The sequence below is a fragment of the Erythrolamprus reginae genome, chromosome 1, assembly GCF_031021105.1.
Source record: "Erythrolamprus reginae isolate rEryReg1 chromosome 1, rEryReg1.hap1, whole genome shotgun sequence".
NCBI classification, from domain to species: domain Eukaryota; kingdom Metazoa; phylum Chordata; class Lepidosauria; order Squamata; family Dipsadidae; genus Erythrolamprus; species Erythrolamprus reginae.
In genome coordinates this window covers 5,719,924-5,738,292 of record NC_091950.1, presented here as the reverse complement: position 1 = coordinate 5,738,292, position 18,369 = coordinate 5,719,924, and the positions used below count along the sequence as shown (strand labels likewise).

The 18,369-nt window shown below is 42.2% G+C and overlaps 1 protein-coding gene across 1 annotated transcript; it reads left to right on the top strand.

Annotated features, from left to right (window-relative positions):
* The first annotated feature begins 835 nt into the window (after positions 1-835).
* On the top strand, positions 836-17,843 carry LOC139158181 (vomeronasal type-2 receptor 26-like). Its single transcript, XM_070735599.1, has 6 exons — positions 836-878; positions 3,702-3,946; positions 4,371-4,604; positions 6,805-7,023; positions 12,668-12,797; positions 16,936-17,843. The coding sequence occupies exons 1-6, from the start codon at positions 836-838 to the stop codon at positions 17,841-17,843; spliced, it is 1,779 nt and encodes a 592-aa protein (XP_070591700.1).
* The last annotated feature ends 526 nt before the right edge of the window (positions 17,844-18,369 follow it).

Below are 18,369 nucleotides of genomic sequence, written 5' to 3'. Positions count from 1 at the left end.
TCAAAACCCAAACAGAGGTAAAAGAAAGCATAACAGATATAATGGTTTATCAATTGACTGTTGATCTCATTTCCGAATGAGATAAATGGGAATCAGATAAGTGAACCAGATCAATTTTCTCTGAGATCTTCCATGTGGCGTGACCAATTTCTGTTCTGCTAAGGAATCCACTTGCTACCTACAAGCTTCTGCACAAATCCTTGATTTCTCATCCAGAAGGGAAAGTGACCATGTCTGGGCTTCCTTACCTGCTGCTGCTCTTCAGCGTCCTACCTACAATTACTGCTAAGGAAACGCGATCTATATGTATGTTCACAGACTCTTTACAGATTCAGGATAAATGGGAACATTACAGACCTGGCGATCTCATAATTGGTGGGAATTTTCACCTTGTAGCTCTTATTGCATCTAGAGTTCCAAACTTTCGATTCAATCCGGACAGACTTCCTACTAATCTTTTGTAAGTCTCACCTGGAAAGGAAAGATGTAGATGATTGCATTTATTGTTTTAGATTCAGAGCCACTTTTCAGAAATGCTTCTTCTAGTCATGTTCAGATGTTTATTCTTTGCTTATTAAAGAGGAAAACTCTAGAAATAGGTTACATAAGGATTATTATGAACCATAAAAAGTGGGGAGGGAGAACACTTTAGAGACTGATGGTGTTGCTAGTGTTGTTTAGAAAGTCATGATGGAAATCTCAAATACAAGCTGAGCCCTTCTCCATAGTGTAGTGTTGTAAAAGAAAAAAAAAGCTCAGTTATGGAAAGAGCATTGCTCATAAAGTGGTGTTCTACTTCTATCCCACCAAATCCCTAAGTGTTTTCTGCTGAGTAATGGTTACTTGTCCTAAAAAAGCTGCTCCATTATATATTGGAGGTAGGTAGCTATTGCATTGAATATTGGAGGTAGGTATCGATATAGACTGGTGGCAATAGGCACATATTAACTCTGGGTTCCACAAAGATAAATATATATACAGTGGTCCCCCGCGTTTCGCGATCTCGAGCATTGCGAAACGCTATATAGCGATTTTTCAACCCGGAAGTAAAAACACCATCTGCGCATGCACGCCCTTTTTTCTATGGCCACGCATGCGTAGATGGCACCGGGCAGATCAGCTGCTGGGCGGCTTCCCTGGGTCTTCCCCCTCTTGCTGGCGGGAGGGCGAGCGGCGGGCATCAGCGAGGAGTTTGCGTGGGCGGCGGGGAAACCCCAGCGCCGCTTCCCAGCTGAGTCCTGAAGCCAAACGCGGAAGTTCGCTTCAGGACTCAGCTGGGAAGCGGCGCGAAGCGAACGGCGTGGGCGGGCGAAGGGTGGGCGCGCGGGCAGGCAGGCGGCGGACAAGCGGCGGGCGGACAAGCGGCAGGCGCGGCAGCAGCGAGGAGTTTGCATGGGCGGCGGGGAAACCCCAATCTTCGGCTCCTCGCTGCTGCGGCGGAAGTAAAAACACCATCTGCGCATGCGCAGATGGTGTTTTTACTTCCGCACTGCTACTTCGCGAAAAACCGATCATTGCGAGGGGTCCTGGAACGGAACCCTCGCGATAATCGGGGGACCACTGTATATACTTAGAAAAGATAACAATATTTTAGGTAAACTATTAACAACAAACCAAGGAAAATTGATTGGGAAAACCTCAAGTCTTTCCTGATACATTTTATGCTTAAAACCTTCCACCATTCTTGTAGCCCGTCTTTGGACCCATTCAATTTTGTCAATATCACCTACAAAAAGATATTGACAAAATTGAATGGGTCCAAAGACAGGCTACAAGAATGGTGGAAGGTCTTAAGCATCAAACTTATCAGGAAAGACTTCATGAACTCAATCTGTAGAATCTGGAGGACAGAAGGGAAAGGGGGGACATGATTAAAACATTTAAATATGTTAAAGGGTTAAATAAGGTTCAGGAGGGAAGTGTTTTTAATAGGAAAGTGAACACAAGAACAAGGGGACCCAATCTGAAGTTACTTGTGGGAAAGATCAAAAGCAACGTGAGAAAATATTATTTTACTGAAAGACTAGTAGATCCTTCAACAAACTTCCAGCAGACGTGGTTGGTAAATCCACAGTAACTGAATTTAAACATGCCTGGGATAAACATATATCCATTGTCAGATCAAATACAGGAAATAGTATAAGGGCAGACTAGATGAACCATGAGGTCTTTTTCTGCCGTCAGTCTTCTATGTTTCTATAAATTTTTAATTAACTGTAAAAATATAGATTGGATATTAAAAGACAATATGATTAGCTGGTGCAGAAACTTTAATAAAGGGATAGATTTAAATACTTGGGAAAGGGTATGGACATATAACTTGAAAATAACAAAGTCAACCTCTTTTAAAGAAAACCAAATTAAGATGTTTTATAGTTGGCATTTGCCACCAAATAGAACCTCAAAAATGTTTCAAACTAAGTCACCTAATTGTTGGAAATGCAAAACGGAAATAGGTACTTATTATCATACTAGGTGGACATGTTCAAAAGCAAAAGAATACTGGAATTTAATAGAAAAATGGTTAAGAGAAATAACACAGCAAGAAATTAAGAAAACACCAGAATATTTTTTATTAGGTATATCAAATAACAAATATGAAAAAGATATATATTACTTAATAGTTCATTTATTAGTAGCCACCAGGATAGTTTTTGCTCAAAAATGGAAAGAAACGGAGATTCCAAAAGAAGCATAAATACCTAAGAAAGTTTTAGAATGTGCTGAGCTTGATATGATGACAAGGCAGTTAAACAACCAAGAAGATTCAGAATTTTACGATATTTGGCAGAAGGTATATACTTGGTGGGATAAAAAGAAAAAGATATAAATTTGCTGTTACATTATTTTTAAACAAATCTTAAAATTAATAGAAAAAAAATTATTAGATTGTGATTACCTATAACATAAATGTAATCTCTTTTTCTCTTATCTTCTTTATTTCTGTTTGAATTAATCTACAAATTAAGAATTCCTATATATATTCTTATATATTTTTAGATGTGCCTTTATGTAGTGAGTTATAATAGATATTTTTTACATATTTTTAGATGATGTTAAACAACAATAAGATCTTTCTTCTTTTTATACAATGATGACTTCTATTTTAAGCAGAGCGATTGTAGCTCCATTAAATGTTATATGTTGTGTTTGTCTTGTTTGTTTGTGAGTATTAATAATAATAATAATAATAATAATAATAATAATAATAATAATAATAATAATAATAAAAGCTGCTCCACAATGAATAGGGTGGAAGAGGAGTAATATTGCAGGATAAAGGACACTAAGGCAAAGTGAAAGAGAGAGAGAGATGATACAAGGATATAAAATGGTCAGAGATATGGAGAGAATTTTTTTCTTGTTTCTCTGAAGCCATAGATGTTTAATCAAGGCATTTTGATTTTAAAACTTCAATGAAATTTGGGATTTGCTCTTGCAAACAAAACCAAAAATACAGCAAGGCAAACTCCACTAGCAGACACTAGTTTCCTTTTAATGTTCATGCCCATCACTGGAGGCTTTGAAAAAGAGACTGGACATCCTCTTCTCTGAAATGATTCAGGGTCTCCTGGTTGGTCAGGGGATTGGATAGAAGATCTTCAAGACCCTTCCAGCTCTGTTATTCTATGTTCTATGTTCTCTCACTACTAGACCCATATACAAGAATTACCAGTATTTCCTGGCTTTGATGTTTGCAGTTACAGAAGTCAACAAGGATCTGTCTCTCCTCCCCAACATCACATTTGGTTACAACATCTATGAAAATAGCCAGAATCAAAAGAAGTTTTTCTTCTTCATCCTCTCCCTGCTGTCCACTCGAGGCCAAATGGTTCCAGGTTACAAATGTGACAGGCAGGATACCTTGCTCTCTGTCATGGGAGGGGACAACCCCAAATCCTCAAGACAGATGGCCTCCATCTTCAGTATCTTCAAGGTCCCACAGGTAAGTGGGCTCCTTTGGATACAGTATGGAGTAGGCAAGCAATGGAAGCACACACAGAAACTAAAGATATTGCCGGTGGGAACAGCTTGGAAGTATGTGATTTAGACAGCATCTCCTGTAGTTGAATTTATTTTTATTTTCTATGTGTGAGGATACATTTTATATTACCCCAAAGAGACAATGAGAAAATGCTGAAATACTGTAAAGCAATCTTGTTATAATTTATTCTCCATAAAAGTGTAGCTACCTTTTCAGTACATTTCATTCCTGTATCGGATTGATGATTTCCTCCCTTCTGTCATGTAACAAGCAAGCTAAATAAGTAACCGATGGCTCTTCCTAAAAAGGAGGAAGAGGAAGCCTGTGAGTCAGCCTGAATAAAAACTTTGCTTATTCCTTGAATGAAGATTCTCACTTTCTCCAGCTAGGTGTTGGCTTTGACCTCCCTCAGGAGGACAGAAGAGTTTATCCTTCCTTCTTCAGGATTAATCCCAAGGAATTTGCTCAGTGTGTGGGTTTAGTCCAGCTATTCCTGCATTTCCAGTGGAACTGGGTTGGGCTTCTGGCCTCCGAGAGTGAGAGCGGAGAATATTTTATCTCAACTCTGATGCCGATGCTCAAGGAGAAGGAGATCTGCCTGGCCTTCTCTGAAATGCTGGTATCGGATGATCAAAACAAATTAAAAGAGCAAATGTTTTCTTCTGTGGAAAATTGGGTAGAGGTTGAAGTGATTATACTGTTTGGAAACCCTGCTACTATTGCACTTTTGTTGCCGATGCTGCATATTTATGAAAAACATTTTAAGCCACTTCAGATTGTTTGGATCCTAACTTCACAATGGAAATTTATCGCAATAGGAAATTCTCTCAAAGCGATGAAGGTCTTGAATAGGGCATTGCAATTTAGGGACCACACTGGGGATGTCTCAGGATTCAGACATTTCCTCCGTTCTTTAGACCCTTTGAACCCACAAGGGAATGCCTTTCTCCCGCTATGGTGGGAACGGATGTTTAACTGCAATATCCCTAAAAAAGGGAAAATCCTCCCAAAAAGAAAGAAGCCTTGTACAGGCAAGGAAAATTTCCAGAATATCCCAGCTTTCACTTTTGAAACAAGCATGACAGGTGAAAGTTACAACATCTACAATGCCGTTTATGCTGTGGCACATGCACTACATGGAATGCATGGATCAGGAACCCAACCAGCCATGTGGAGGATTGGAAAGAAGAGATCGTATAACCAGATATGGCAGGTAATCTCAGTCACTGGTCCACGATCATTAGAGATGAAGCTTTCTGTCTCAGAACAAATTAAGTATATGGAAACTAATCAAAGAGAGAAGCTTCCTATCAGTGCAGACAATTGACCACTGGAACAACTTGCCTCCAGAAATTATGGGTGCTTCATCACAGGAGGTTCTATTCAATTATGCTGTAAATCATCAATTATTTAAAAAACATTAACATGAATAAAGTATAACGTTTTATTCAAAAAGAGGTAGAGGAGGGGAAAGGGAAAGAGAAGTTCAAAAAAAATCTCTTGTCCATGTATTCTACAGAGGAAGGACTTTTCACATAGGAAAGTGAACACAAGAGCAAGGGGACACAATCTGAAGTTAGTTGGGGGAAAGCTCAAAAGCAACGTGAGAAAATATTATTTTACTGAAAGAGTAGTAGATCCTTGCAACAAACTTCCAGCAGATGTGGTTGGTAAATCCACAGTAACTGAATTTAAACATGCCTGGGAGAAACATATATCCATCCTAAGATAAAATACAGGAAATAGTATAAGGGCAGATTTGATGGACCATGAGGTCTTTTTCTGCCGTCAGTCTTCTATGTTTCTATGTTTCTATGTATCAATGTATGTATCCTAAAAGGATTTCATTGGTTAACGGAGTTTCAAAGAGTGATCATTATAGGGAGATGGGAACTACATTAGCTCTTTTCCAGTCCTCTGGCAATTCCCCGGTGCTGCAGGACCTTTGAAGGATATAGTTCAGTGGTTCTGAGATCTTATCTGCCAGTTCCTTCAGAACCTTGGGATGTCCTGGTGATTTGAATTCATCTAGGGTGGACGGGTTTCCCCTTGCCATTTTCTTCCCTATTTTAACTTGGGTTCCTAAAATATTTTTTGGTGGTGCTGTTTTTGATGGGTTGTAGTTTGAACTCAACATCTAAAAATATACTTTTTAACCTTGTCTATGGTTCTATGGCTCAGCATCCTGAGTGATCCCATCTTGTTCAATTTGCCAATTAATCTGCTTGTGTGTGATAGCACCCTATCTCACTTTCAGCACAAAAAGTCAGAATCAAACTGGTCCTAATGTGTCCCTCAAAACATTCTGCCTCAAAGGCTAAACATTGGACCTCTCTGGATAATGAAGAGACAACCCTGGGAAGGCACCTCCGTCTGTTTGACCAGACCTGCATTATTTTCTCTTTAAGAAACAGCTAGAGGAAAGTCAGCAGAATTGTTCATTATTCTGATGTCAGTTATTTAACCACTCAAAAATTCAATTGTTGTGTACAGGTTGGGCCAAAGTAAACTTTTAAAAACATATACAGCCAAATATCTCAGGAACAAGAATCTTTGGGATGTGGTTTTAAGTATTTGTAGATAGGTAACTGTAATTCTATTATAAATGGAGTTGAAATGCCATACTACAAATCTTCAATGAGAAGGAAAATCTTTTGTAGTGTTTGGAAAGGGGACAAATATTTGGTGTTACTTCTAATTGCTTAGGTCTCCATTGAGGAAGGGCGGTTGGTGTCCATCTCAGAATGAGAGAAGCCATGATGTGACATTTGTGGTTCTCAGTGAACTTTTCCCATTCCTGGACGCCTCTTTTCTTTCAGATTCTTCCCTATTTGAGGAATGTCCACTTCAACAACAGTGCTGGAGAAGAAGTCTTCTTCTCGGGAAATGGACTGGGATCTCCTCGTTATGATCTTATCAACTGGCTTCTCTTCCCTAATCGGTCTTTAGTCCCCATGAAAGTTGGCAAAATAGATCCCAGAGCTCCCCCAGGCCAGGATTTCACCATTAACTCTGATGCAATCGTCTGGGCCTCCAAGGTGAGCTGGAAGGAAATGTCCTAAATGTAGGCAGAGGTTTGTTCTCTCCTGAGAACACCAAACTTCCTTCTAACTGGAAAATGGATCTGTTGAATCAGGACACAGGGCAGCCATTTTATGAAAAGCCTCATTTCCATGTAACACATTAAAAGTCTGAGTCGTGGCAGATCCACCAATGTTTGGGGTTGGGAAAAATTGCTTGAAATCCAGGATACCATTGCAGTACAGTGATTTCAAGGAACTATTCCCATTCAGTTGGACTCTCTTGAGTTTTGTTATAGAACATTTGTAGCTCAATGACACAAGCATTCCTTTGTATATTAAGGTTCCAGTTCCAATCTCCAGCTTCCCTTTGTGGGCCAGGAGTGGCTCTGACCTGAATTCCCCAGATTCTGGTCCTCATTAACCCTGATGGAGCACCCATAATTTCTGAAGACAATCAGTCCCATTGATTCATTGTTTTCAATGTCAGGAAATTTCTCCTTCAAGCTAGGTGGAATGCTCATTGAAATGGTTCCATCCATCAGTTCTTGTCCTATCCTCAGATTCTTTGGACAATAGGTTGATTCCCCCTGTTCTCTGTGTGAGCCCCTCAAATATTGGAAGACAACTATCATGTCACCCCCAGTCCTCCTCTTTCTCAGACCAGACACACCCTGTTCTCATAACTCTTCATTGTATGCTTTCACCTCAAGCCCATTAATCATCTTTCTTGCTCTTTTCCGCAGTCTTTCTATAATCTCAACACCTTTATTGTATTAGATAGACCATCATAGGATGCAACATTTAAAAATGGGATTTCACTAGTGCGGGACAAAGTGGTACTAACATTTATTTGTTTGTTTGTTTGTTTGTTTGTTTATATATTGGATTTGTATTCCGCCCCTCTCCATAGACTCGGGGCGGCTAACAACAATGATAAAAAACAGCATGTAACAATCCAATTAATAAAACAACTAAAAACCCTTATTATAAAACCAAACATACACACAAACATACCATGTATAACTTATAATGGCCTAGGGGGAAGAAATATCTCAACTCCCCCATGGCTGGCAGCATAAGTGACTCTTGAGTAGTTTACGAAAGACAGGGAGGGTGGGGGCAGTTCTAATCTCCGGGGGGAGTTGGTTCCAGAGGGCCAGGGCCGCCACAGAGAAGGCTCTTCCCCTGGGGCACGCCAAACAACATTGTTTAGTTGACGGGACCCGGAGAAGGCCAACTCTGTGGGACCTTATCGGTCGCTGGGATTCGTGCGGTAGTAGGCGGTTCCGCAGGTAATCTGGTCCAATGCCATGTAGGGCTTTAAAGGTCATGACCAACACTTTGAATTGTGACCAGAAACTGATCGGTAGCCAATGCAAGCCACGGAGTGTTGAAGAAACGTGGGCGAATCTTGGAAGCCCAACGACGGCTCTTGCGGCTGCATTCTGCACGATCTGAAGTTTCTGAACACTTTTCAGAGGTAGCCCCATGTAGAGAGTGTTGCAGTAATCGAACCTCAAGGTGATGAGGGCATGAGTGACTGTGAGCAATGACTCCCTGTCCAAATAGGGCTGCAACTGGTGCACCAGGCGAACCTGGGCAAACGCCCTCCTCGCCACAGCTGAAAGATGGTGCTCTAATGTCAGCTGTGGATCGAGGAGGACGCCCAAGTTGCGAAGCCTCTCTGAGGGGATCAGTAGTCCCCCCCTCCCAGGGTAATGGACGGACAGATGGAATTGTCCTTGGGAGGCAAGACCCACAGCCACTCCGTCTTGTCTGGGTTGAGTTTGAGTTTGTTGACACTCATCCAGGCCCCAAGAGCCTCCAGGCACCGGCACATCACTTCCACTGCTTCGTTGTGATGTGATGTGATGTGATGTGATGTTGATACTATCCATCTATAGGTGAAACCTAGAACAGCATGGTCCTTTTTGGCAGCAACAACTCACTGCTAGCTCATACTTAAGTGATTGTCCAATCAGACACCTAGATCCATCTGAAAATTGCTACAGTTGAAACATGTGCAAACCCTTCTATATCTTTCCATTCAATGTTTCTTCCTTAAGCTTAAGATCTTACTTTACTTATCACTGAATTGCATTTTGTGGATGGGACCCAGTCTTCAAGCTGCCAAGAGGCTTGGTGATCTTGACCCTATTTTCTAATATGCCTATTTCTATCCCGTTCCCCCCAGCTCCACCCTGCGTGAAGGGGTGTATGTTTACTGATCTGATGAAATCCTTAGAGGAGGTGGAATTGCAATCTTCTATTTAAAAAATCATTGAATAAAGAAGGTGTAAGTTAAACACAAACTTAATTTTCCAGAAACCATTGTCTGTGAACTGACCTTAAATACCACACTTTGCTTCCTATTATGTTATAGAGCCCCTGATTACGATATCACACATGCAAATAAGCTAACCTCACAACTAACATAGGAAACCTCCTACCCACATCCTCTTTTATTTCTTTTGTGGCCTAAACCTACAACAATAAACTGGACCTTAGATGAATGTACAACCAAAACCATATACTCAACCCTTTACAATATTATTTATTTATTTATTTATTTATGTATTTATACATACATACATACATACATACATACCTACCTACCTACCTACATACATACATACATACATACATACATACATACATACATACCACCCTTCTCCTTAGACTCAAGGCAGCTTACAACATGTTAGCAATAGCACTTTTAACAGAGCCAGCATATTGCCCCCACAATCCGGGTCCTCATTTTATCCACCTTGGAAGGATGGAAGGCTGAGTCAACCTTGAGCTGGTGATGAGATTTGAACTGCTGACCTACAGATCTAGTAGTCAGCTTCAGTGGCCTTGAAGGGAATGAACTTGTAGCTGATCCTCCCTCTGTCAAAGACCTTAGAGTACTCATCTCCAAAGACACTTAGTGCAAAGAAGCACTAAGAGTTGTTAATTTCATTTTACATAGCTTCTTCTCTGGCAATATTGATCTGCTAACCAGAGCTTTCAAAACATTTGTTAGACCAATTCTGGAACACAGCTCACCTGTCAGGAACCCACATTGCATATCAGACATTAATACAATCGAGAGAGACCAGAAATAATCCACAAGAAGAGTCCTTCACTCCTCCCCTTGCAACAAAATACATTATTCCACCAGTCTTGAAATATTGGGATTAGACAATTTACAACTGTGGCCTCCAATCTGATCTAAATGTAGTTCATAAAATCATATACCAAAATGTCCCTCCTGTTAATGACTACTTCACCTTCAACCACAGCAATACACAAGCACGTTATAGATTCAAACTAAATGTAAACCACTCTAAATTCCACTGCAGAAAATATGACTTCAGCAATAGAGTGATCAATGCCTGGAATGCACTACCTGACTCTGTGGTTTCTTCCCCAAACTCCAAAAACGTTAACCTGAAATTGTCTATATTCGACGTCTCCTCGTTTCTAAGATGTCTCTAAGGGGCATCCATAAGCACACCCTGGTACCTACCGTACCTCCCCTACTGTCCTCTTTTATCATTATTTTTACTTATGTTATGTTTATACCTGTTTGTAGAGACTATAAAAATTTGACAAATAAATAAATAAATAAATAAATGAACCATCAAACAAACAAAAACAAACAAACAAATAAATAAATATAAATCCTGAAGAGTATTGGAACTAAGACAGATCCTTGGGGTACCCACTGCATACTTCCCTTAATGCAGATGTAATAATAATAATAATAATAATAATAATAATAATAATAATAATAATAATAATAATAGTAGTAGTAGTAGTAGTAGTAGTAGTAGTAGTAGTAGTAATAAAAATAATAATAATAATTCATTAGATTTGTATGCCGCCCGTCTCCGAAGACTCGGGGAGGCTCACAACAACATAAAACCCCAACAATTAAAAAACCATACAACACATACATACCAAACATGAAATATAAGAGCCTGGGGGAGGTGTCTCAGTTCCCCCATGCCTGGCAATATAGGTGGGTCTTGAGTAATTTGTGAAAGACAAGAAGGGTGGGGGCCGTTCTAATCTCCGGGGGGAGTTGATTCCAGAGGGCTGGGGCCGCCACAGAGAAGGCTCTTCCCCTGGGGCCCGCCAGATGACATTGTTTGGCCAACAAGACCCAGAGAAGGCCAACTCTGTGGGACCTTATCAGCCGCTGGGATTCTTGTGGTAGAAGGCGGTTCCGGAGGTATTCTGGTCCAATGCCATGAAAAGCTTTAAAGGTCATTACCAACACTTTGAATTGTGACCGGAAACTGATTGGCAGCCAGTGCAGGCCACGGAATGTTGCAGAAACATGGGCAAATCTGGGAAGCCCCACGATAGCTCTCGCGGCCGCATTCTGCACGATCTGAAGTTTCTGAACACCTTTCAATGGTAGCCCCATGTAGATAGCATTGCAGTAATCGAACCTCGAGGTGATAAGGGCATGAGCGACTGTGAGCAATGACTCCCTGTCCAAATAGGGCCGCAACTGGTTTGTATCTCGAAAAGTTCATAGGTAAAGGCGTTCATAAGTAGAGGTACGACTGTATCTCATAGTGATGCTGTCTATCCCACATTTTTCTATCTTACCAAGAAACAGGCTATGGTCTATGTTGTCACATACCTTGCTAAATGGCAAAAATTAAAATATATCTTATTTATTTAAAATAATTAAATAGAATTGTTAAATTGTCCGGCAGTGAGTTGTCCCATGGTTAGTGAGCTGTCCTGCATGAAGTTAACCTTGGTGAGTTGGCTGTGGTGAGTTGGCTGCAGCAAGATGGCTGTGGTAAGTTATCCCATACCCACCTATATAGTCCTTACGATTTGAATGACCTTCAGAGGTTGTTGGTGCTGCACTACTTGAGGTTTAAATGAAAAGACCACAAAGCCATCTACTTTATCTGAAATAATATAGAGCAGTGATGGCGAACCATTTTTTCCTCGGCGTATGTATGAGTGTCCACATCCTTAATTCAATGCCTTGGGAGGGCAACAGCAGCTTCCCCCACCCCCTGAAAGCCCTTTGGAGGCCAGAAACAGCCTGTTTCCCAACTTCTGGTGGGTCCAGAAGGCTCATGTCTCACCCACCCCAGGCTCCAAAGGCTTCCCTAGAGCCAGGGGTGGTAAAAACGACCTCCCCCATCCCCCCCAGAAGCTCTCAGGAAGCCAAAAATGCCCTCCCAGAGTGTCTGTGCAAACCAAAGATCAGCTGGCCAGCACACATGCACATTGGAGGTGAGCTAGGGCAACAGCTCACATGCCAGCAAATATGCCTCCGTGTCCCACCTGTGGCACCCATGTCATAGGTTTGCCATCACTGGTATAGGGTCTCCTGCTTAAACAGAAGACCTTCATGGTCCCTTCCAGTTCTATTCTGATGGATGGATGGATGGATGGATGGATGGATGGATGGATGGATTGAACCTGTCTAGGCTAGGTAGCTGTTTTTTTTACCACTTACTGCCAAATTTTATCTTGCATTCCTATTCTGTCTTTTATGGCTCTGGTCTTAAGCTGCTGGACTATTTTTCCCCTTTGCATAATGATAGATGCAAAAACTGAATGCAGCAGTTCTACTTTTCCCTGCTTCCACCTCCTTGCTATCTTGTCCCATATCAAGCATTTGTCTTTTCCTTTTTAGAAAGTGCCCTTTGCCAGATGTGGCCTGAAGAGGTGCCATACAGGAGAGAGGAGAAGAGTTCCAGAGGGTGAGCAGGTTTGCTGCTACCAATGTGCCCTTTGTCCAGAAGGCACCATTTCGAATCAGACAGGTAGATCACACTTGAAATGTTGATAATCCCAGATTAAGGAAGTTATTCATAAGATCAAATATTAGTTGTTATTACTTTTGGTAAGATTGATATGTTTCAAAGTGTTCATAGTTTTCAAAAAAAACGTTTCACTTTATGGATCTAAACGGTCTTTATTCCAGAAGTCATGCTTCCCATCCCATCTTTCCCATCCCATACAAATTACTGCAAAGTAGTTTTAGGGCACAATTTTTGGTTTCCCTACTAATTTTTCTGCTCCCATTGCCAAATCCAATTGGAAAAATCAAATTCAAGTCTTTTCCTAAAGAACTGAGGGTTGTGTTTCGAGATATTTATCTATGTGTCAGCGCCTCAAATAGCATCTAAGAAATAAATCAAGTTCCAGTCCAATTCTCTCACTCAAGGATTGATTGATTAACATAGCCATGTTGGTCACTCCATCTTCAATCCAATACTAAAGTCTTCCCAATACCCCACCCAGGTTAAGGTTCATCCTACATCCCTCCACCCACAAGTTTATCACGAGAACCAGTCCGAGTGCAGGGATTTCCCCAACTTCCTCTTTTCTTCAGCTGATGCAGAAGAAAAGGTGACCTTGGACCAGATGTAGTCTCTGAATGCTCTTTGGGGGTAGCCCCATGTAGAGAGCATTGCAGTAATCTGTGAGGTGAAAAGGGCAGGAGTGACCCTGGAAAGAGCCTCCTGATGCAAGTAGGGTCACAATTGGTGTAGTAGGCAAATATATGCAAAGGTCCCCCTAACTTTGCTTCCTCAGTCCAAGTCTTAACTGATTTAATTGTTGGTTTTGTGCTTTTAAATCTTTGCCTCTAAGCAGGTACAAGGTGAATCATGCAACGATCAGCGTGTCCCACAGCTGTTGTGGAAAGGACCTAGGTGCATCTTTTAGTGTTGTGCAGCAATGGTCTACAGCAGGGGTCTCAAACTCAATTTACCCAGGGGGCACTGGAGGTAGAGTCACATCAGGTTTTCCACAAGAAAAGCTCTTACAAAAACATCCCAATGTTATCAAGTGTCTATATGTCTGTAGCTTCAAAATGGCATCCACATACTCCGCACCACTGAATGGTGTGCCTGCATCCATGAGTGCCTTGCATGCTGGGAAATGGCAAAGGTTTCTCTGAGAAATCTGGGCTTTCCATAACATACGTTTTGTAGAGAATGCTATCACATTGTCATAGGCAGCACTGACAAGTTGCCCCTGGCCTTGTAACTTCATGTTCAGTATATTAAGCTCATGTGTGATATCAACAAAAAAATCTAAGTCCATAAGCCATTTTGGCTCACTTAGCATAGAAACAGCCACCCCATCTTTCTCCATGATGACTTTCACTTCTGCTCTTAACTCAAAAAATCTCTTCAATATTTTTCCCCTGGTGAGCCAACGTACCTCGGTGAAGTAGAGAACATCCCCTTATTCTGACTCCATTTCCTCTAAAAAAGCACGAAACCTTCTGTGCATTAAGCCCCTGGATCTGATTTGGTAGATGTATTTCACAACAAAAGACATCACATTTTCAGACTCCAGGCATTTGCTGCAAAGTCTAAAAACAACACTAATTCAAAATACATGTCAAGATCTAGGGACTCTCTGAATTTGCATGCAAAATAAAGAAGGTTCTGTCATTAGAATTGGGGTGATCTATAGGCCTCCAGGGCAATCTGAGGAATATGACAACAAGATGGTGGATGAAATTACCCAAATGGCAGTAAAGGGAGATATTGTGGTAATGGGTGATTTCAACATGCCTGATGTTGACTGGAATATCCCCAGTGCCCTTACATGCAAAAGTAAGAATATAGTAGAGGCCTTTACAGGAGCAGCACTGGCACAGCTGGTTAAGACACCAACTAGAGGGGAGAATATTCTAGATTTAGTTTTTACGAATGGGAATTGGGTTTCAGATGTCAAGGTGGGAGAAAATTTAGGTTGCAGTGACCATCTATGTTTGTGGTTTGATGTAAAAACTCATTGTGAGCAATCCTATAATGGAACCAAAGTATTGGATTTCAGAAAAACAAATTTTAATGCAATGGGGGAATATTTAATGCAATGGGGGAACCTGATGAAGTGGACAAGGCCATTCGATCTGTGAGTTCCGCCACCTGCTTACTGGATCCGTGTCCCTCCTGGTTGGTCTCGGCCAGCAGGGAGGTGACACAGAGCTGTGTCCAGGAGATTACCAATGTTTCCTTGGGGAGGGGAGTTTTTCCCACTCTCTATAAAGAAGCGCTTGTGCGCCCCCTCCTCAAGAAGCCCTCCCTGGACCCAGCAATACTTAAGAACTATTGCCCAGTCTCCAACCTTCCCTTTATGGGGAAGGTTGTTGAGAAGGTGGTGGTGCTCCAGCTCCAACGGTCCTTGGAAGAAGCCGATTATTTAGGTCCCCAGCAGTCGGGTTTCAGACCTGGTTACAGCACGGAAACTGCTTTGGTCGCGTTGATGGATGATCTCTGGTGGGCCCAGGACAGGGGTTTATCCTCTGTCCTGGTGCTCCTTGACCTCTCAGCGGCTTTCGATACCATCGACCATGGTATCCTTCTGCACCAGCTGGAGAGGTTGGGAGTGGGGGGCACTGTGGTTCTCCTTCTACCTCTCTGGCCGGTCGCAGTCGGTGTTAGTGGGGGGGTCAGAGGTCAACTCCGAGGTCTCTCCCTTGTGGGGTGCCTCAGAGGTCGGTCCTCTACCCCCTGCTATTTAATATCTACATGAAACCGCTGGGTGAGATCATCCGAGGGCATGGGGTGAGGTATCATCAGTACGCTGATGATACCCAGCTTTACATCTCCACCCCATGTCCAGTCAACGAAGCAGCGGAAGTGATGTGCCGGTGCCAGGAGGCTGTTGGGGCCTGGATGGGTGTCAACAGATTCAAACTCAACCCGGATAAGACGGGGTGGCTGTGGGTCTTGCCTCCCAAGGACAATTCCATCTGTCCATCCATTACCCTGGGGGGGGGATTATTGACCCCCTCGGAGAGGGTCCGCAACTTGGGCGTCCTCCTCGATCCACAGCTCACATTAGAGAACCATCTTTCAGCTGTGGCGAGGGGGGCATTTGCCCAGGTTCGCCTGGTGCACCAGTTGCGGCCCTATCTGGACCGGGACTCATTGCTCACAGTCACTCATGCCCTCATCACCTCGAGGTTCGACTACTGTAATGCTCTCTACATGGGGCTACCTTTGAAAAGAGTTCGGAAACTTCAGATCGTGCAGAATGCAGCTGCGAGAGCAGTCATGGGCTTACCTAGGTATGCCCATGTTTTGCCATCACTCCGCAGTCTGCATTGGTTGCCGATCAATTTCCAGTCACAATTCAAAGTGTTGGTTATGACCTTTAAAACCCTTCATGGCATTGGACCAGAATACCTCCGAGACCGCCTCCTGCCGTACGAATCCCAGCGACCGATTAGGTCCCACAGAGTGGGCCTTCTCTAGGTCCCGTCAACTAAACAATGTCGGTTGGCGGGCCCCAGGGGAAGAGCCTTCTTTGTGGTGGCCCTGACTCTCTGGAACCAACTCCCAACTGCCCCTACTCTCCCTGCCTTCCGTAAAGTTCTTAAAACCCACCTCTGTCGTCAGGCATGGGGGAACTGAAACATCTCCCCCGGGCATGTATAATTTATGTATGGTATGTTTGTGTGTGTGCTTGTTAGTATATTGGGGTTCTTTTAAAACTTTTTTAAATATTTAAATTTATTTGGATTTGTTACGATTTGTTTATGCCTTGTGAGCCGCCCCGAGTCCGTGGAGAGGGGCGACATACAAATCTAAATAATAATAATAATAATAATAATAATAATAATAATAATAATAATAATACTGAGGTGGGGTCTGCAAACTATTGTCCCGAGGGCCGCAATTGGCATGCGGGACACAAGTTTGAGACCTTGGTCTACAGTATTCTTGCCTCTAGTGGGACAATTGATTATGCTGAAATTATTTTAGTAGCTCTTTCCTTAAATTTCCTTGTTTAAACCATCCAAAATAATGTCCAGTGAATCTGGGAATCTGGCGTCAGCCTCCATAATCTGATCAGTAGAGTTCATAAACCCTTGTTTACACAGGCTTTTGGTAGGTAATGCCACTGTAACCAATAAACAAACATCCTTGATTTCAGATGCAGCCCACTGTGATCCATGCTCAGAAGACCAATATCCTAACAAGGACAAGGACCACTGCATTGCCAAGAAGATCCAATTCCTTTCCTATCAAGAGACTATGGGATACACTCTAGCTTGTATAGTACTTTTACTTTCTCTGATCACATCTTCAGTCCTGGCGATTTTCCTTAAGTATAGTGACACACCCATTGTCAAAGCCAACAACCGAGATCTTACCTACATCCTCCTCGTCTCCCTCCTTCTCTGTTTCCTCTGCTCCTTCCTCTTCATTGGTCAACCTAGGAAACTCATCTGTCTGTTACGACAAACTGCCTTTGCCATTCTCTTTTCTCTTGCAGTTTCCTCTGTGTTGGCAAAAACTGTCATGGTGGTTCTGGCTTTCATGGCTACTAAACCAGGAAACAGAACAAGGAAACTCTTAGGAAAACCACTGACAAACTCCATTGTCATAGCATGTCCCCTGATCCAAGGGGTCCTTTGTGCTGCCTGGCTGGCAACGTCTCCTCCATATCCAAACATCGACTTCCGCTCACTAGTAGAAGAAGCCATCTTGGAATGTAATGAAGGCTCAGCTTCTATGTTTTACTCTGTCCTTGCTTACCTGGGTTTTCTGGCCCTTCTCAGTTTCACTGTGGCCTTTCTGGCTAGGAAATTGCCTGACAGTTTTAATGAAGCCAAGTTCATTACTTTCAGCATGCTGGTCTTTTGCAGTGTTTGGATCACTTTCCTCCCCACCTACCTGAGCACCAAAGGGAAGTTCATGGTGGCTGTGGAGATCTTCTCTATTTTGGCCTCTGGGGCTGGTCTCTTGGCTTGTATCTTCTTCCCCAAGTGCTACATTATCTTGCTGAGGCCCAATCTTAATTGTCGAGAAAATATAATGAGGCACAAGAATCCCAGTTGAGGCCCCATGATGAATCTGAAAATTAATGACGTGGATAATAATATCTAACAAAACATTTCCCCCTTTACTTGTTTTAATCAAAATAAACTTAATAATGTTTTGGGTTGAGTTCACTGTTTTAACTATGCTTATAGATGTGTGTCATCAGCATATCAAAAATTATTAATGTTCCCTCCTTCAGTCTTCACTTTGATTTTTGATTCTTCAGTTTCCAACTTTCTCATGATCACTTTGAAATACGGGTTCACCTTACATACTAACTTCAACATAAAATAGGAATACAACCTTGCCATATTCCCTTCACTATCTTTGTGTCATCAACACAAACCTTTGGACTGATCGGGGTGGGGGGTGAATGAAGGTTTTGATTTGTGCTTTGTATTGACCTCAATAGAAGAGAAGATTTTGGAAAAGATAATCAGGCAACGGGTCAACAAACACTTAGAAGCAAACAAAGTAATAACCAAACGTGGGTTGTCAAAAACAGATCATGCCAGACTAATCTTATTATTTATCACCGTGACAA